Below are 21,433 nucleotides of genomic sequence, written 5' to 3' on the forward strand. Positions count from 1 at the left end.
CAGTTTATAAGGTGCTCGTTTAAGGAAATACAAGTAATATGATTACTCTTGTTGCACATGTATGTGTAGACAGTACATTTTATCTTTTCAATATATCACGAACTGTTTCTGCATATCGGTTACTGATTTGGACACTTTAAAACTGTGTTTTGACATTGGGCTATTTATCAATATGTCTTGTCAACAGGAAGCACCGACATCATCATTTTCAACTTACGTTTTTGACATGTAAATATGCGTGTACGCTTTGAAGCCCACAACAGAATACAATTTTTTTTTACTGTATTGTGTACACAAAAGGTATGCTTTCTAGTACTCCGTTCTGCCACCTCTGGTCTCTTGGCCCTCCCACCCCTACGGAAGGGAAGCTCCCACTCAGCCCAGTCAAAACTCTTCTCTGTCCTAGCACCCCAATGGTGGAATCAGCTTCCCCCTGAAGCTAGGTCAGCAGAGTCCCTGCCCATCTTCTGAAAACATCTGAAACCCTACCTCTTCAAAGAGTATCTTAGATAATCCCACAGCCCCCCCCCCATACTGGTACTGACTTTGCTGATAGCTACTTTATTGAGGAAAAATGTACTTATGAGTGAGATATGTGGTTGTCCAATTTAACTATCTTAAAATATTTGCACTACCTGTAAGTCGCTCTGGATAAGAGCGTCTGCTAAATTACTCAAATGAAAAAAAAAAGTAACAAAGTAAAATGTATTAAAAATGCATTTGGAAATGTATTCAACTTTATCGTCTGCCAAAACAAGCCGTTGCTATTGTATAATAACCGTGTTTTAGTTGTTAATGAGAATGATTGAGTATTTCATGGCTATTATATTGAATATGTATAAGGAATGTGTTTAGCGATCCTCAACTGACTGACCGACCGTCAACGGCATGACCCGTGAATACAGGTGTGATCAGATAACAATGATCAGTCAACATTGCCAAGCGCTAATTTTGCTGCCTCTAGCGCTATATACCTTTCAGAGCTAATATAGCTGTTGACATATTCACAATCCTCTCTCCTGGTCTTGTTTTGCCTCCGGGCTATTAGACACAATGCCAATATCCATCAAAGAAAGCATGGACTATAGAAGTGTCTTTACTATACATCTATTCCTTGTCATAGTTTGGCACAAGAGTAAAAAATAACTGTTCTAGATGGCAGAATCTTTGGACAAAAAGGTGCTTTGTGTAACAGGCACATCAGCAGAATAACCCTTTCTTTGCAGGGCCTCTAATTGATGCCAACAAGTCAGTATACAGCGCTGTGACTGATGGTGCAACTTAGAGATTAACCTAACCACAGGTGGCCATCAGTGAGCTGAATGTTTCTTTAAAAAGAGCAGTGGATAGGACACTACCTGTCTATTTGTGGAAAAATCACCCTAATTAACTCTTTATCCCAGTTTACGTATTTACTTTTGGCCCTACCTACACCTAACGACTCGTTTTTGAAATTATATGAGCAAAACATATTCCACTTTATTTGGAACGGCAAGCCAGACAAAATTAAACGGGCCTATTTATATAATGAATATGAATTCGGAGGGCAGAAATTATTCAATATTAAAGCATTGGACCTTTCACTAAAGGCTTCAGTCATACAAAAACTATACTTAAATTTGAACTGGTTCTCTGGCAGATTAGTAAGAATGGCTCACCTCGTGTTCAAGAATGGCCTTTTTCCCTTCATTCAGATTACAACCTCTCACTTTCAGTTATTTGAAATTAAAAACATCTCCAAAATATCGCAATTTTTAAAACAAGCCATAGAAAGCTGGTTGCAATTTCAGTTTAATCTACCAGAAAAGACAGAACAAATAATACAATAAATATTATGGTTAAACTCAAATATACTAATTGATTTTAAAAAATACAGTAATATATATATTTTTTTATGGTATAATCTTTGTAAATTATATTATCAATAGGACTGGTGGAGTTATGTGACACATGCAGTTAACAAAAATATATGGAAATGTCTGCTCTATCCAAAATTACAACCAACTGATTGCAGAATTACTGTAAAAATGAAGGAGGCAAGTGGAAGGGGGAGAAGGCAAGGAACTTGTCTGTCGGCCCTGCATACTAGACCAAAATTGGTTAAAGAAAATTGTGATAAATAAAAAATGTTACCAGTTTAATTTAAGGACCAAAATAGTTGGGAAGAGATTTTCGATGTACCGATTCCATGGCACATGGTCACACTGTAGATGGGAGGGGATGAGGGTAGGTGAAGGGTGGGACTAAAAACAAACAAAAAAGATAACTAATGTAAAATGTACTGTGTCTGTAAAGTGTTTGTAGTATGCATAAGCTGGAAGTAGAAGCCTAAGTGTTGTTGTCCATTAGTTTACTCCAAATTAGGGGAGGGGTGGTAGGGTCAGGGGAAAATAATAAAGATGGAAAAATAGCAGGTTTTCAGTCTGGCCCCTATGTCAAACTGCATTATTATTATTAAAAAAAAAAAAATTGATAGGTACAGCGATTATCTAATAGCCTGGATGAAAGGTTGCTAACAATCTTTATGTATTTTGTGGTTCCAGAGAACTTGTATTTTATTATTGTATATTCACTCATGTTTTGAGAGAGATAGAGAGGGGTTAGAAACTGGAATGAGCTCCCTTGCTCAGAGGTAGTTCAACATACTTGTGTCTTTACAGAGACAAATTTAATTAATGTTTACAGTGTATCTGAGGTGCTAACCATGTTAGAACTGACACAAGCTGTTCTTCTAATGTGTTCACATGAAATTTCAATAAAACATAAACATTCCTGTTGAACCCACATTAAGGCATTATTATATCTGCAACTAATTGTTTTAGGGCCATAGCCGGACATGCTCAAATGCTAAATGGCTTGTGCCTTATCTCCAACTCAGTGTGTTCTGTTTTGGTGGTGTCATAGTCCCTCATGACTGTATATGGCACAGGGTAGATTTTTTGTTGATGGGAGATTACATCGCATTCAGGAGATCGCTGATGGGAAGCAATTACACCGAATAACACGTCACAAGCTTTTGAATGTTTGCTTTGCCGATTTGAAATCAAGAGCCTGTTAAGTACTTAAATGTCTTTCCTATTTGTGTGCTCATTTATTCTCTCAAGCCAGTTTTGCTGACGTGGGAGGAAAAATCTCCACGATGATGTTTGCAGAGGTGGCAGGGAAATGTAGGCGTGAGTTTATGCCAAGATGCTAGACGCGCTGATTGAAAGGCCCCAGCTCGAAGTGGTTTCTATCTATCTATCTATCTATCTATCTATCTATCTATCTATCTATCTATCTATCTATCTATCTATCTATCTATCTATCTATCTATCTATCTATCTATCTATCTATCTATCTATCTATCTATCTATCTATCTATCTATCTATCTATCTATCTATCTATCTATCTACAGTGGGGAGAACAAGTATTTGATACACTGCCGATTTTGCAGGTTTTCCTACTTACAAAGCATGTAGAGGTCTGTAATTTTTATCATAGGTACACTTCAACTGTGAGAGACGGAATCTAAAACAAAAATCCAGAAAATCACATTGTATGATGTTTAAGTAATTCATTTGCATTTTATTGCATGACATAAGTATTTGATACATCAGAAAAGCAGAACTTAATATTTGGTACAGAAACCTTTGTTTGCAATTACAGAGATCATACGTTTCCTGTAGGTCTTGACCAGGTTTGCACACACTGCAGCAGGGATTTTGGCCCACTCCTCCATACAGACTTTCTCCAGATCCTTCAGGTTTCGGGGCTGTCGCTGGGCAATACGGACTTTCAGCTCCCTCCAAAGATTTTCTATTGTGTTCAGGTCTGGAGACTGGCTAGGCCACTCCAGGACCTTGAGATGCTTCTTACGGAGCCACTCCTTAGTTGCCCTGGCTGTGTGTTTCGGGTCGTTGTCATGCTGGAAGACCAAGCCACGACCCATCTTCAATGCTCTTACTGAGGGAAGGAGGTTGCTGGCCAAGATCTCGCGATACATGGCCCCATCCATCCTCCCCTCAATACGGTGCAGTCGTCCTGTCCCTTTTGCAGAAAAGCATCCCCAAAGAATGATTTTTCCACCTCCATGCTTCATGGTTGGGATGGTGTTCTTGGGGTTGTACTCATCCTTCTTCTTCCTCCAAACACGGCGAGTGGAGTTTAGACCAAAAAGCTCTATTTTTGTCTCATCAGACCACATGACCTTCTCCCATTCCTCCTCTGGATCATCCAGATGGTCATTGGCAAACTTCAGACGGGCCTGGACATGCGCTGGCTTGAGCAGGGGGACCTTGCGTGCGCTGCAGGATTTTAATCCATGACGGCGTAGTGTGTTACTAATGGTTTTCTTTGAGACTGTGGTCCCAGCTCTCTTCAGGTCATTGACCAGGTCCTGCCGTGTAGTTCTGGGCTGATCCCTCACCTTCCTCATGATCATTGATGCCCCACGTGGTGAGATCTTGCATGGAGCCCCAGACCGAGGGTGATTGACCGTCATCTTGAACTTCTTCCATTTTCTAATAATTGCGCCAACAGTTGTTGCCTTCTCACCAAGCTGCTTGCCTATTGTCCTGTAGACCATCCCAGCCTTGTGCAGGTCTACAATTTTATCCCTGATGTCCTTACACAGCTCTCTGGTCTTGGCTATTGTGGAGAGGTTGGAGTCTGTTTGATTGAGTGTGTGGACAGGTGTATTTTATACAGGTAACGAGTTCAAACAGGTGCAGTTAATACAGGTAATGAGTGGAGAACAGGAGGGCTTCTTAAAGAAAAACTAACAGGTCTGTGAGAGCCGGAATTCTTACTGGTTGGTAGGTGATCAAATACTTATGTCATGCAATAAAATGCAAATTAATTAATTAAAAATGATACAATGTGATTTTCTGGATTTTTGTTTTAGATTCCGTCTCTCACAGTTGATGTGTACCTATGATAACAATTACAGACCTCTACATGCTTTGTAAGTAGGAAAACCTGCAAAATCGGCAGTGTATCAAATACTTGTTCTCCCCACTGTATCTATCTATCTATCTATCTATCTATCTATCTATCTATCTATCTATCTATCTATCTATCTATCTATCTATCTATCTATCTATCTATCTATCTATCTATCTATCTATCTATCTATCTATCTATCTATCTATCTATCTATCTATCTATCTATCTATCTATCTATCTATCTATCTATCTATCTATCTATCTACTTTCTACTTTCTTTAAGTAGTTGCTCTTGTTGTGTGTGTTAAGGAGAGGAGGTCAAGGAGAAACAAAGCCAATTTGTCATCATCTCCACACACAGAGCTCTTCCGAGCTCTCACCACTGTCATCCGCATTTACGAGGGAAGATGAGAATGTCTCGAGGCTACGGGACTGCACGGCATGTTGTTTGGTCTCTTTTCCCATAGTTGTTGTTTTCCCCTCCAATTCGCTCAGTGCTTACGGTTTGAACTTGGTCTACTTCCTCCGCATGCTTTATTTTCTCATCCATATATTATGCCGTAAACTCATTACATTTAGATTTAGAGCATGAATTAGTCTGAGCTGAATAAGGATAGGATTTGCCTGAGATAATCACTTTAAACTGTGCTTTGGCTTGAGTTAACATTCTAATGTATTGTCTAATGGTAAAGGGATCATTAACTGTATTTTATGCGATGTGGCCAACCTATCGACAAAATTATTTAAGGTGTTTGATTGAATGACTTCAGATATGACCTCATTTGAAATACAGTTCCACACCGTTAGATCACTGCTTTATGATGAATAAGATGGTGTAAGCCATAACACCTCAAGTATCTACCCAGATGAACTGTTCAAATCATTTAATGTAGCCCAAGTAACTGCCACAAAGTTTTTTTGTTGTTGTCTGCAAGTCTAAAAAAGTGCTATCTAGAACCTAAAAGGGTTATTCGGCTGTCCCCATTGGAGAACCCTTTGAAGAACCCTTTTTGGTTCCAGGTAGAACCCTTTTGGGTTCAATGTAGAACCCATTCCACAGAGGGTTCTATCTGGAACCTAAAAGGGTTCTACCTGGAACAAAAAAGTGTTCTCCTATGGGGACAGTCGAAGAACCCTTTTTGCTAAGTGTATAGTCTATAAAAATACACCCCTGAAAGAACCCAGACAATTCCTATAAATCCAAATTAATAATGAAATATTGATTGTGGGATATGCCTTAAGCAGGTAAAATTGTAAGATCATCAGTACTTATGTAATGGGTCTGAGAACTGAAAAGGGAATTCTCTGCAAAGTAGCTATCTCGCTCAAAGGAATGACCCAGTCCTGTTTACGATATAAGGCAAATTGCATCAGTGGAAATGCAGATGCAGCAAATATGCCGTGCTTGATTACCACATTTACATGTTAATCAATGCCTGGAAGAGGTCATCATTTGCATGTCAAATCATCTGACATTTCCACAAGATGCAAACAACGTTGCCACAGCTGTGGAGCCATTAGAGAAAATGAATTCACTGTAAGGGTGTTTATTTCTTCACTGAGGAGCAAGAACATCTTGTCTTGTCACATTGGGCAAAATAAAGCGGATTGCTTACGACTTGAGTGGCTGTATATGAGATGTTACAGCGTTGGAATGATTGGTTTCACCTGGATGTGCACTGAAACAATCTTTTTGTTGGCAATCACACTCAAGATGATGACTATAGTTGTTATTTTGGTGGATATCCTAGTTTGCTAATTGAGATGTCCTGGTTTTAGTCATCTCTACGGGCCTGAGCTTGGAAATAATTGGGTTCAGTGTCTCATAAGGCCTTGTTCAGGTAAGGCCTTCATTTCATGACGGATCAAAATCTCAAAGACCATACCACCAATGTGCATGGGGGAATCTCCATCTTCTGTAATAATATTTTCTCCTGGCTTCCAATAGTGAAGCAGCTGGGATTCTAGGTTAAGAATATAGGGCTAATACAGCCAGCCAGACACGAAGCAAATTATTTTGATTCAGCATAGCAGCCTGTTGACTTAAGAATCCTTTGAAGCTCTGAAATCCTCCATCAAAAGTGAAGGGAAGGGACAGCTCTATTAAAAATAAATGTAACATGCTTTACCTCATATAAAGGTTGGAGAATTTCAATCTGGTGGCAACACATACACAGGTTTGCGTCCCAATTCGCACCCTATTCCCAGATTGCCATTTGGGACACATTCACACAGGCCGATCTCTTTATTGGCCGTGTGAAAGACTGCAATATAGAAGGAAAGACCTCACAGGAATCACTTTGTTGGCTTTGAAAGTGCTTTTTGTGCACTCGGCTGGTTATTCACATGCGTAGAAATATGGTTGGTACATAGGCCTATATGACTACCAGTAAATAGGCATATATTTTGAATGATCAGAGTCACACTCGTGCAGCTTTCTTTAATCAATTACTTGAAACACTTTACTTGAAACACTTCATCTACTATAAATGGCTGCCGTTGGTAAAACCCCTCAGGTCATTATAAGTCTAACACACAGAGGGGTAGATAATCACACAATGGAAGGGGTACAGTGAATACAAATATGAGATTCATATGTTATATGTAGTCAAATTTGGGTTGCACAGTTGTAGAGGGAAAGAGAGTGGGCTGTCTTTGACACTCTAGATCCAAACTGTTACAGACCTATATCCATCCTGCCCTGCCTTTCGAAAGTATTTGAAAGCCAAGTTAACAAACAGATCACCGATCATTTCGAATCCCACCGTACCTTCTCCGCTATGCAATCCGGTTTCCGAGCTGGTCATGGGTGCACCTCAGCCACGCTCAAGGTCCTAAACGATATTATAACCGCGATCGATAAAAGACAGTACTGTGCAGCCGTCTTCATCGACCTGGCCAAGGCTTTCGACTCTGTCAACCACCGCATTCTTATTGGCAGACTAAATAGCCTTGGTTTCTCAAACGACTGCCTCGCCTGGTTCACCAACTACCTCTCAGATAGAGTTCAATGTGTCAAATCGGAGGGCCTGTTGTCTGGACCTCTGGCAGTCTCTATGGGGGTGCCACAGGGTTCAATTCTCGGGCCGACTCTCTATTCTCTGTGTATATCAATGTTGTCACTCTTGCTGCTGGTGACGCTCGGATCCACCTCTATGCGGACGACACCATTTTGTATACATCTGGCCCTTCATTGGACACTGTGTTAACAAACCTCCAAACAAGCTTCAATGCCATACAACACTCCTTCCGTAGCCTCCAACTGCTCTTAAACACTAGTAAAACTAAATGCATGCTCTTCAACCGAACGCTGCTTGCACCCGCCCATCCGACTAGAAGCACTACTCTCGGCGGGTCTGACTTAGAGTATGTGGACAACTACAAATACCTAGGTGTCTGGTTAGACTGTAAACTCTCCTTCCAGACTCACATAAAGCATCTCCAATCAAAAGTTAGATCTAGAATCGGCTTCCTATTTCGCAACAAAGCCTCCTTCACTCATGCTGCCAAACATGCCTTCGTAAAACTGACTATCCTACCGATCCTTGACTTTGGCGATGTCATTTACAAAATAGCCTTCAACACTCAACTCAGCAAATTGGATGTAGTCTATCACATGTGGCGCAGTGGTCTAAGGCACTGCATCGCAGTGCTAACTGTGCCACTAGAGATCCTGGTTCGAATCCAGGCTCTGTCGTAGCCGGCCGCGACCGGGAGACTCATAGGCGGCGCACAATTGGCCCAGCGTCGTCCAGGGTAGGGGAGGGAATGGCTGGCAGGGATGTAGCTCAGTTGATAGAGCATGGCGTTTGCAACGCCAGGGTTGTGGGTTCGATTCCCACGGGGGGCCAGTATAAAAAAAAAAAAGATATGTATTCACTAACTGTAAGTCGCTCTGGATAAGAGCGTCTGCTAAATGACTAAAATGTAAATGTAATCACAGTGCCATCCGTTTTGTCACCAAAGCCCCATATACTACCCACCATTGTGACCTGTACGCTCTTGTTGGCTGGCCCTCACTACATATTTGTTGCCAAACCAACTGGCTCCAGGTCAGTTCTCTGCTGCCAATGACTGGAACGAATTGCAACAATCTCTGAAGCTGGAGACTCTTATCTCCCTCACTAACTTTAAGTGTCAGTTGTCAGAGCAGCTTACCGATCACTGCACCTGTACACAGCCATTCTGAAATTAGCCCACCCAACTACCTCATCCCCATATTGTTATTTATTTTGCTAATTTGCACCCCAGTATCTCTATTTGCACATTATCTTTTTTACATCGATCATTCCAGTGTTAATACGAAATTGGAACTATTTTGCACTATGGCCTATTTATTGCCTTACCTCCATAACTTACTACATTCGCACACACTGTGTATATATATATTTTCTGTTGTATTTTTGACTTTATGTTTTGTTTACCCCATATGTAACTCTGTGTTGTTGTTTTTATCGCACTGCTTTGCTTTATCTTGGCCAGGTCGCAGTTGTAAATGAGAACTTGTTCTCAACTGGCTTACCTGGTTAAATAAAGGTTAAATAAATAAAAAAAACAGCAGCCTCCAGTTGTGTTGGTGTGTTCTTTTCTGTCGGTGGACTGGATAACTCACATGTTTTTAGATTATTTGCTATATATCTTGAAAATACAACCATTTGGATACAGTAATACGCCAATTTGACAGTATCAACTGGGTTTAGACTGAAGACTGTCACTGGCAGAGATGTCACATCCGTGTAGCAGTCTGTTCACTTGGATGATTTCAATTGAATATCAGTTTCTATTCAATTTTGACACATGCACTGACTAGGATTTAGGAATAGAAATTGAACGGAGCTGTGCCATGGTAAATGATAAGAGCAGTCAGTTGAAGTTCTACAGTGACATGACAGCTCACATTCAGTTCCTCAACTGAAGAAGGTATTTTTTTAGCTCCAGAAATATTGTAAGATTCACCCCTAACTCGAAGAACTACTACAGCCCGAGAAAACCAAGACAAACAAAGTGTAGCTGACAAACTTTCTGTGCACTTTGTCATTCATACGGGAGGGAACTAAGGATTAACTTGACATGTGATACATTATTCATGGAAAATGTCTAGCAAAACAAGCCCAATGTGACTAAAATAACATAAAATAGTGGTGTTGCAGTCTTGATATTTATTCAGTTAGTGATCGTCAAACTTTGTACGATGGGACGCGTTACTTTAAATTGTAAATGCGAAATCAAGGAAACAGACACTGAAACAGATACATATGTCAGAAAATATGCTAAACTGAACAAAAATATAAACGCAACATGTAAAGTGTTGGTCCCATGTTTCATCAGCTGAAATGAAAGATCCCCGAAATCTTCGATACGCACAAAAAGCTTATTTCTCTCAAATTTTGTGAAGAAATGTGTTTACATCCCTGTCAGTGAGCATTTGTCCTTTGCCAAGATAATCCATCCACTGACAGGTGTGGCATATCAAGAAGCTGATTGAAACAGCATGATCATTACACAGATGCACCTTGTGCTGGGGACAAAGAAAGGCCACTAAAATGTGCAGTTTTATCACACAACACAATGCCACAGATGTCTCATGTGTTGAGGGAGTGTGCAATTGTCATGCTGACTGCAGGAATGTCCACCAGAGCTGTTGCCAGATAATTGAATGTTTAATTTCTCTACAATAAACCACTTCCAACTTCGTTTTGGAGAATTTGGCAGTACGTCCAACCGGCCTCACAACCGCAGACCATGTGTAACCACGCCAGCCCAGGACCTCCACATCCGGCTTCTTCACCTGCTGGATCGTCTGAAACCAGCCACTCGGATAGCTGATAAAACTGTGGGTTTGCACAACCAAATGATTTCTGCAGAAACCGTCTCAGGGAAGCTCATCTGCGTGCTTGTCGTACTCATCAGGTTCTTGACTTGACTGCAGTTCAGCGTCTTAGCTGACTTCAGTGGCCAAATGCTCACCTTTGATGGCCAGTGGCATGCTGGAGAAGATTCACAGATGAGTCGCGGTTTCAACTGTACCGGGCAGATGGCACACAGCGTGTATGGCATCGTGTGGGCGAGCGGTTTGCTGATGTCAACGTTGTGAACAGAGTGCCCCATGGTGGAGGTGGGGTTATGGTATGGGCAGGCATAAGCTACGGACAAGAAACACAATTGAATTTTAGCGATGGTAATATGAATGCAAGGAGATACCATGACGAGCTCCTGAGGCCCATTGTCGTGCCATTCATCCGCCGCCATCACCTCATGTTTCAGCATGATAATGCACGGCAAGGATCTGTACGCAATTCCTGGAAGCTGAAAATGTCCCAGTTCTTCCATGGCCTGCATACTCACCAGACATGTCACCCTTTGAGCATGTTTGGGATGCTCTGGATTGACATGTACGACAGCGTGTTCCAATTCTTGCCAATATCCAACAACTTCACACAGCCATTGAAGAGCAGTGGGACAACATTCCACAGGCCACAATCAACAGCCTGATCAACTCTATGCGAAGGAGATGTGTCGCGCTGCATGAGGCAAATGGTGGTCACACCAGATACTGACTGGTTTTCTGATCCACTCCCCTACCTTTTTTTCAAAGGTATACAGTATGTGACCAACAGATGCATACAGTGAGGGAAACTAGTATTTGATCCCCTGCTGATTTTGTACGTTTGCCCACTGACAAAGACATGATCAGTCTATAATTTTAATGGTAGGTTTATTTGAACAGTGAGAGACAGAATAACAACAAAAAATCCAGAAAAACGCCTGTCAAAAATGTTATACATTGATTTGCATTTTAATGAGGGAAATAAGTATTTGACCCCTCTGCAAAACATGACTTAGTACTTGCTGGCAAAACCCTTGTTGGCAATCACAGAGGTCAGACGTTTCTTGTAGTTGGCCACCAGGTTTGCACACATCTCAGGAGGGATTTTGTCCCACTCCTCTTTGCAGATCTTCTCCAAGTCATTAAGGTTTCGAGGCTGATGTTTGGCAACTCGAACGTTCAGCTCCCTCCACAGATTGTCTATGGGATTAAGGTCTGGAGACTGGCTAGGCCACTCCAGGACCTTAATGTGCTTCTTCTTGAGCCACTCCTTTGTTGCCTTGGCCGTGTGTTTTGGGTCATTGTCGTGCTGGAATACCCATCCACGACCCATTTTCAATGCCCTGGCTGAGGGAAGGAGGTTCTCACCCAAGATTTGACGCTACATGTCCCCGCCCATTTGATGCGGTGAAGTTGTCCTGTCCTCTTAGCAGAAAAACACCCCCAAAGCATAATGTTTCCACCTCCATGTTTGACGGTGGGGATGGTGCTCTTGGGGTCATAGTCATCATTCCTCCTCCTCCAAACACGGCGAGTTGAGTTGATGCCAAAGAGCTCGATTTTGGTCTCATCTGACCACAACACTTTCATCCAGTTCTCCTCTGAATCATTCAGATGTTCTTTGGCAAACTTCAGACGGCGCTGTATATGTGCTTTCTTGAGCAGGGGGACCTTGAGGGCGCTGCAGGATTTCAGTCCTTCACGGCGTAGTGTGTTACCAATTGTTTTCTTGGTGACTATGGTCCCAGCTGCCTTGAGATCATTGACAAGATCCTCCCATGTAGTTCTGGGCTGATTCCTCACCGTTCTCATGATCATTGCAACTCCACGAGGTGAGATTTTGCATGGAGCCGCAGGCCGAGGGAGATTGACAGTTATTTTATGTTTCTTCCATTTGCGAGTGTGCTCCTAATCTCAGCTCGTTACCTGTATAAAAGACACCTGGGTGCCAGAAATCTTTCTGATTGAGAGGGGGTCAAATACTTATTTCCCTCATTAAAATGCTAATCAATTTATAACATTTTTTACATGTGTTTTTCTGGATTCTTTTGTTGTTATTCTGTCTCTCACTGTTCAAATAAACCTACCATTAAAATTATAGACTGAACATTTCTTTGTCAGTGAGCAAACGTACAAAATCAGCAGGGGATCAAATACTTTTTTCCCTCACTGTATCTGTATTCCCAGACATGTGAAATTCATAGATTAGGCCTAATTTATTTATTTCAATTGACTGATTTCCTCATATGAACTGTAACTCAGTAACATCTTAGAAATTGTGTTAATATATTTGTTGAGTGGATATGAAATATGGTGAAGATGATACAACATCTATATGAAGGGGCTTTTTAGCTATATGAAGGGGTTTTTAATGGATGCTTGAAAGCTTAAATGTACAGTTGAAGTCGGAAGTTTAAATACACCTTAGCCAAATACATTTAAAGTCAGTATTTCACAATTCCTGACATTTAATCCTAGTAAAAATTCCCTGTTTTCGTTAGTTTATTTGTTTTGGTACTGTCCATTTGTAGCTTGTTTTTGGACACAGGTCCAGGAATGGCTAAAGGATTGCAATATTTACCTGGAGCTAACCCTGCATATAGCATTACTGGGTGTTCTGAAAAGTCATAGTCAATCGATCAATAATATAATAATACTTTTAGGAAAAATGTTTATTTTCAATTTACAATCTGTAGAAACAATGAGAATAGAAAGGTTCAGAACTTTTTAAACCATCACAGTACAGCTGAAAAATATATGGCAAATAGAAATCAAATATTGATGGTGTTAAGAGATAGATGGGTGGTGTTATGGTCCACTCTCCCTTTATATACCCTTGGTTATCCTTCCTTTCACATACATCTGGCAACCATCATGGGCACTCCCTTTCTCTGTTGTTATTACCCTTTGCCCCATGTCATTATATCTTGTCCATCAATCATACTATCATAAACATCACTAATCTCCTTTGACATAGGGAATGTAGACTCCATGGCCCCAAACCAATTATCTCGTAACTCTACCTCGGTCCTCACTATCCTATGACCTGACATCATAACAGGTGGTGTTGAATTGAGTTGAAGGATGGGACCAATAACAACTAACAACAGCTAATAACAACAAGATAACTAATAATGTAAGCATACTGTGTCAATAATAAGTATATAGGTTGAGAGCTTTTGTGAAAGAGCACAGTTAGAAAGATATGGCATATAGAAGCAAACCGGATGGACATCATGAACATGATCGGAGAGGTTGAGGGTAGAGGAAGTTCAGGAGTAAAAACAAACAAAATATAATTATTGTAAAATTGACTGTGTCCATAAAGTGTATATAGTATGTATAAGCTGGAAGTAGAGGCCTAAGCATTGTTGTTCACTAGTTTGCTCCAATTAGGGAAGGGGTGGTGGGGTTGGAGGGTAATAAAGGGAAATATATATTTTTAAAGGATATGTATGTATATATATACATCTGATTGCTGGCATTAGTGTCCTGACCTAGTCACCATCTCCTGCCGTTGTGCCCTTTAGCAAGGCACTTAACTCCTAAACTGCTCCAGGGGCGCTGCACTGTGGTTGATCCTGTTCTCCAACCTCTCCGTGGGTATGTGTGTAGGTGTGCATCTCGGGGGGAACTCAGTGAAGAGTCACCAAATCATTAGACATTCCTCTGACTTGTCGACTAAAGTGACGGTGTGACATTTGACACAAATGTGTCACATTAGTTCACAAATTTCCAACAAATTCTAAACGGTGCTTCAGCATTTTAGAGAGTGGCATGCCATTATGTTCCCAGTGGCTCCCTAAATAATATGATTATTTGTATTTTTGTGCTTACTGTTTATGTATATTTGTGCTGACTGTTTATGTATATTTGTGCTGACTGTTTCCTTTTTGTTCTCTGCAAGGGTTCCACAAAGACAATGATTAGGCCTTGCACTGCACTCTTCTCAAATAGTGTTCAAAGTACAAAGGCAATCAATACATCAGCCACGAGGTGAATTGTGTCTTGTTTGCATTTTTCTGGTACTGAATTAGACAAGGCTCCTCTCGAAAAAAAAATAATAGATATATATACAGTGGGGAAAAAAAGTATTTAGTCAGCCACCAATTGTGCAAGTTCTCCCACTTAAAAATATGAGAGAGGCCTGTAATTTTCATCATAGGTACACGTCAACTATGACAGAGAAAATGAGGAAAAAAAATCCAGAAAATCACATTGTAGGATTTTTTATGAATTTATTTGCAAATTATGGTGGAAAATAAGTATTTGGTCAATAACAAAAGTTTCTCAATACTTTGTTATATACCCTTTGTTGGCAATGACACAGGTCAAACGTTTTCTGTAAGTCTTCACAAGGTTTTCACACACTGTTGCTGGTATTTTGGCCCATTCCTCCATGCAGATCTCCTCTAGAGCAGTGATGTTTTGGGGCTGTCGCTGGGCAATACGGACTTTCAACTCCCGCCAAAGATTTTCTATGGGGTTGAGATCTGGAGACTGGCTAGGCCACTCCAGGACCTTGAAATGCTTCTTACGAAGCCACTCCTTCGTTGCCCGGGCGGTGTGTTTGGGATCATTGTCATGCTGAAAGACCCAGCCACGTTTCATCTTCAATGCCCTTGCTGATGGAAGGAGGTTTTCACTCAAAATCTCATGATACATGGCCCCATTCATTCTTTCCTTTACACGGATCAGTCGTCCTGGTCCCTTTGCAGAAAAACAGCCCCAAAGCATGATGTTTCCACCCCCATGCTTCACAGTAGGTATGGTGTTCTTTGGATGCAACTCAGCATTCTTTGTCCTCCAAACACGACGAGTTGAGTTTTTACCAAAAAGTTCTATTTTGGTTTCATCTGACATTCTCCCAATCCTCTTCTGGATCATCCAAATGCACTCTAGCAAACTTCAGACGGGCCTGGACATGTACTGGCTTAAGCAGGGGGACACGTCTGGTACTGCAGGATTTGAGTCCCTGGCAGCGTAGTGTGTTACTGATGGTAGGCTTTGTTACTTTGGTCCCAGCTCTCTGCAGGTCATTCACTAGGTCCCCCCGTGTGGTTCTGGGATTTTTGCTCACCGTTCTTGTGATCATTTTGACCCCACAGGGTGAGATCTTGCGTGGAGTCCCAGATCGAGGGAGATTATCAGTGGTCTTGTATGTCTTCCATTTCCTAATAATTGCTCCCACAGTTGATTTCTTCAAACCAAGCTGCTTACCTATTGCAGATTCAGTCTTCCCAGCCTGGTGCAGGTCTACAATTTTGTTTCTGGTGTCCTTTGACAGCTCTTTGGTCTTGGCCATAGTGGAGTTTGGAGTGTGACTGTTTGAGGTTGTGGACAGGTGTCTTTTATACTGATAACAAGTTCAAACAGGTGCCATTAATACAGGTAACGAGTGGAGGACAGAGGAGCCTCTTAAAGTTACAGGTCTGTGAGAGCCAGAAATCTTGCTTGTTTGTAGGTGACCAAATACTTATTTTCCACCATAATTTGCAAATAAATTCATTAAAAATCCTACAATGTGATTTTCTGGATTTTTTTTTCTCATTTTGTCTGTCATAGTTGACGTGTACATATGATGAAAATCACAGGCCTCTCTCATCTTTTTAAGTGGGAGAAATTGCACAATTGGTGGCTGACTAAATACTTTTTTTCCCCACTGTATATATTGTCTTGGTCTTCTTGGAAATATAAATCCTTGAAAGTTAAAAAAGAATAAAGAGAGAGAAGCAAAACATGTCCGTTGACAGGACATATTGGAGATGTCAAAACACGAGGACACCTCTCTTTGGTTTGGTAGATACCTTACCTGTCATTTGCTGGGGAGATGAAAAGCGTCACAGGTGGGGCACATTATTCTTGGTAAATAGCTTGTCAGTGTGCTATTACACTTCCTGAAAGAAAGATGTGGAACAGGGATGGGCAACTCCAGTCCTCGGGGGCCTGATTGGTGGTGTCACACTTTGCCCCAGCTAGCACACCTCCAGTAATCAACTAATCTTCAGTTGAGAATGCAATTAGTTTAATCAGCTGAGTTTGCTAGGGATGCGGAAAAAGTGTGACACCACCCCGGCCCCAGAGGACTAGAGTTGCCCATCCCTGATGTGGAACATACTGATGCTTTGGCCTCACACAGCGCCTCATTTCAATGTAGCCTACAATATCACTATATTTCAATGTCATTTAAATGCAGTTGTAGGAAATGGATGACATTTTCACTCCCCAAAGTGGCTTGGGAGGAAGGATATATAGGCTTAGTGGAAAAGCACCCAATTGAACAATGTTTATTGCTACTTCACTTATGATTTGCAGCTTGTGCTAGGTCCAGAGTTACATTGAGGAGGGTCATAGAAAGGGCTATTGTCACAGCTTTTGTCAAAATTGACTTTTCGTAGCAGATTTAGGAGAACTTACACAGCAAGTTAGGATAATTAATGTAGCAGGTTAGGATAATTAGGTTAAGGTTAGGAAAAGGGTTAGGGTTAGCAATTATTTATTTTTACATCCACTTTGGACATCAATTTGACAAAAGCTGTATCCCATCTACACATGACCTTAGAAAGGGGGAGAAATTGTAAGGCTTGCTTGCTGATTTCCCTTCTCGTATAGTAGTCACTGCTCAACTCCCTCCCCTTCATACTTTGACTGTTTTTAGGTCAAGGGCTATTCCTAGTGCTTTTGCTTTTTATAGAAAAAAAATATATATTTGAAAGACTGGTTTCCGGATCTTTGCAGGTGAGAATTTCAGTGCTTTGCACCATCAGGAGTGAGCTTTTGAGTGAAGAGCAGGTGTAAAGTAAACGCTGAAACGTGTGTTCTGGTAAGAGACTCCTGATAGTGGCTGGCTTTTGCTCTATGGATCTGCACTCGCTTCGCTCAAGGTCATGGTTTTCAGGACCGTATCTTCAGATCACATCTGTGGTTTGCAACCATGGTTTACTCTCTCTGTACCATATTCTAAAACCCAATGTTTATGATCTGTAGAAATGGTTTCATCTGAATGTACTCCAACCAAACATAGTAGTGTTTAGTGTACTTTGTTCTTTCTTCTTACTTTGCGTTCACCCCCAACTTGAGTAGGCCTAGTTCTAGCTGAATTTATCTGAGTGTATTGATGGTGAGCAGACTACGGTGGCCCTTAGTTGCACCCATGGCCCAAACAGCAAACTGAGGCCTATTTAATACACCATCTTCCTTTCAGGTGGAATAACTCCTGTGACACGGTCACATTTTGATTGAGGTCATGGTTGAATAGCTCTGGCTCTTTGTTCAGTCCACTGTACCAGCAGTGAATGCCTTTAAGGGTAAACTGTAATGTCGGGAAAGGCTATCTTTTTCTGAGTGCTCCTCCGCTTTTTGGAGTCTGGCTTATAAGAGACACTCTGATGTAGCTGTCCCAACGCTAACTTGATATCAGATTCAGAGAACTCCGTTGCTCGCACCTGTCATATTTACAGTATTTATATTTCAATATTTTGTATTTAATCTTCAAATCCAAATTCTGGGTAACAAAGTTACTACAATAATGTTCTATTAAAATGGTAAAACAATGCATGTTTTTGTTTATTGTCCAAATTTTTTTTATTAAAATATTACAAATATAAAATAAATGTCATGTTCTATGTGTTGTGTAGTGCCCCCCACAATCATCAACCTGTCGAAGGACATCGTGGTCAACGAAGGCTCCAACGTCACCCTGATGTGCCAAGCCAGCGGCAAACCAGAACCCTCGTTCACCTGGAAACTCCTCTCTCCCTCAGGTAAAACAAAACCTATCAGCCTCTCACCTCAATTACTTGTTAATTTACATTTCCACTCTTTCTCTCTAGCTCTTTCTTTCTCACACTCTCGCTCATTCCCCAGTCCCACCCCCTCACACTCACTCAATCAATCACTCACTCACTCACTCACTCACTCACTCACTGACTCTCTCACACACACACACATATACACACATATACACACACACTCCCCCTCTCTCTCAACTATCCACAGGGCGGCAGGTAGCTTAGTGGTTAAGAGCGTTGTGCCAGTAACCGAAAGGTCGCTGGTTCTAATCCCCGAGCTGACTAGGTGAAAAATCTGTCGATGTGCACTTGAGCAAGGCACTTAACCCTAATTGCTCCTGTAAGTCGCTCTGGATAAGAGCGTCTGCTAAATGACCTATTTATTTATTTTTATATTTATATCACTTTGACATTAGGTAACCCCAATGACACTTGGTGAACTGCATCCTTTTCCTTTCTGAGTATCTCATTATCTGTATACTACCTGTTCCCTAATCACCATTACCCACTAATGATATGTCTAGAAAGACATTGCTGTCAATGCATTTGGGATAATTAATTGGGATAATTGGAGAGATGTAAATGTTTTGGAGGCAAGTGAGTGAACGATGGGATACATTTCAGAATCATTTGCATAGTGTGAAGTGTTGTTGCAAAGAGAGTATATGTTGTCCGAGTATATGTTCATTGAGTAGATTTAGAGCACTGTGCTCAAACATACCACTATCTTGTAAAGAGGGAAAACCATAAGATAGTCTGCCTATCTCAGTGTCTATGCTTCATTTAATCAGGCAAGAGGAAACTTGCATTTGTAATGAGCTACATTTCATGTAGATACAGTTTCCTCCCCTCTCTCTCTCTCCTTTTGTGTCGCTACAAGGATCGCAGAATTGAAATGTTAATACGACAAGGATGTGACTAGCCCTGTCTTTTAGGAGATAAGTGGCGAGTTGCTTTGATGGGCCTCCATTTTCCACGCACTGCAGGATTCTTCTCGACTGGGGGGAGCCATAATTGCAGCACGTTGGCTGAAAAAGAGCAACTGTCACTTGTTGCACCAGTACCCCCTGAAAACATTGAAGACGTATGCACATTTACACAATTATCGCCTCCTTCAGTGTCTATACTGTATAGAATGGCTAAAGTGCACAAACAAGCAGTTAGTCTTTGAGCTATGTCATTTGGCATCAAAGAGGTTGATGTGCATGCAGCCAGTTGGAGGGACGGGTGGGGAGGTACATACAGTGCCTTCACCCAAAATGGAATTAATAACTTCACCATGCTCAAAAGGATATTCAATGTCTGCTTTTTTATTTATACCCATCTACCAATAGGTGTCCTTCTTTGAGAGGCATTGGAAAACCTCCCTGATCTTTATGGTTGAATCTGAAATTCACTGCTCGACTGAGGGACCTTACAGATAATTGTATGTGTGGGGTACAAAGATGAGGTACTCATTAAAAAATCATGTTAAACACTATTATTGCACACAGAGTGAGATCATGCAACTTATTATGTGACTTGTTAAGCACATTTTTACTCCTGAACTTATTTAGGCTTGCCATAACAAAGGGGTTGAATACTTATTGACTCAAGACATTTCAGCTTTTCATTTTTTATTAATTTGTACAAATGTCTAAAAACATAATTCCACTTTGACATTATGGGGTATTGTGTGTAGGCCAGTGACACAATCTCAATTTAATAAATTTAGGCTGTAACAGAACAAAATGTGGAAAAGGTAAAGGGGTGTGAATACTTTCTGAATGCACTATATAGCTCAGTTGAATCCATTACTTACGGCTGTTATCCCTGAGGTAGGTTTTATGTTTTGTATCTACATGTGGTTGTTGGAAGGGGTGGAATTGGGATGAGTTCTCCCCCAATTTCACCCCTGGATGTAGGCCTTCTCTACTGTATGATTTAGCTACAGTATATGAGGTAATTCTAATGCTTGTGAACCATACTGTAACTGCACTAGATTGTTACTGCATTATATCCGCATTTGGCATGCACTGATGGGAGACGTTATGCTCATGTTTTCCCCTTTAATAGCATGTATTACTTCCATATTTCCCAGTGTCTAGTGATTACTAGTCCTCACAAGCCCTATTTGTGTGTAAGTGGTCATTTGTGGTCCCATGTGGCTCAATTGGTAGATCATGGCGCTTGCAATGCCAGGGTTGTGGGTTTGATTCTCACCAGTACGAAAAATGACAAATGTATGCACTCACTACTGTAAGTCGCTCTGCTAAAATGTAAAAGTGCACATATCCCAATAGAGAATCCTTTGAAAAATAATGACAGCTGTTGTGTTTCTCTCCCACACTTCTACATTTCATACCTGACATTGCGTGCTCTTGAGATACAGGATACTGAACGTTATGAGTGCGACACCTTTTCCAAAATCTGAATCTAAATAGAATATAAAAGTGGGCACGGACTTGTTCCTGAGTGCACAAGATAGTAACTGCATTGTATTTTTATTTAACCTTTACAGCAAGATTACACTTGGCTGTGGTTTGCTCTGTTTTCTTTTACCCGTCAAAGACAAACAGTGAGTGTTAACTAGTGATACTAATGATGAACAAAACAAGAGAATGATGGTAAATTAATTTGCAGTTGAGAAAGCTTTGGGCATCTCAGCCTTTTTGGCCTTGAACAAGAGCAATCAGAGACTTTATTATACAGTATACCTTTGTAAATTCATAGGGTGCAGCTATTACTGCCTTTGCCAACTTCTCATACTAAATGTCATGGGTCATGGCCCAATGTTTCTTTTGTTTAAAACAAGGAAGCACAGACTACTTGCACTGTCAAAATTGGCTGTCAAATGCACAATTTATGTTAGGCCTAAAACTAGCATTAAAGTGGAACTGACAGCGTTTT

The 21,433-nt window shown here is 41.0% G+C and overlaps 1 protein-coding gene across 1 annotated transcript in view; it reads left to right on the forward strand.

The window, feature by feature from the left end:
• The window catches only part of LOC311136220 (opioid-binding protein/cell adhesion molecule-like), a gene marked incomplete at both ends in the record, with an annotated part of 195,865 nt that overhangs the window by 124,393 nt on the left and 50,039 nt on the right, over positions 1–21,433 (forward strand). Inside the window, one exon of the mRNA XM_084170338.1 lies at positions 18,392–18,517. Within this exon, the coding sequence (XP_084026464.1) occupies positions 18,392–18,517 (126 nt within the window). The remainder of the gene's footprint in view (positions 1–18,391; positions 18,518–21,433) is intronic.

This window comes from Coregonus lavaretus (assembly GCF_964263955.1).
Source record: "Coregonus lavaretus genome assembly, chromosome: 10".
NCBI classification, from domain to species: domain Eukaryota; kingdom Metazoa; phylum Chordata; class Actinopteri; order Salmoniformes; family Salmonidae; genus Coregonus; species Coregonus lavaretus.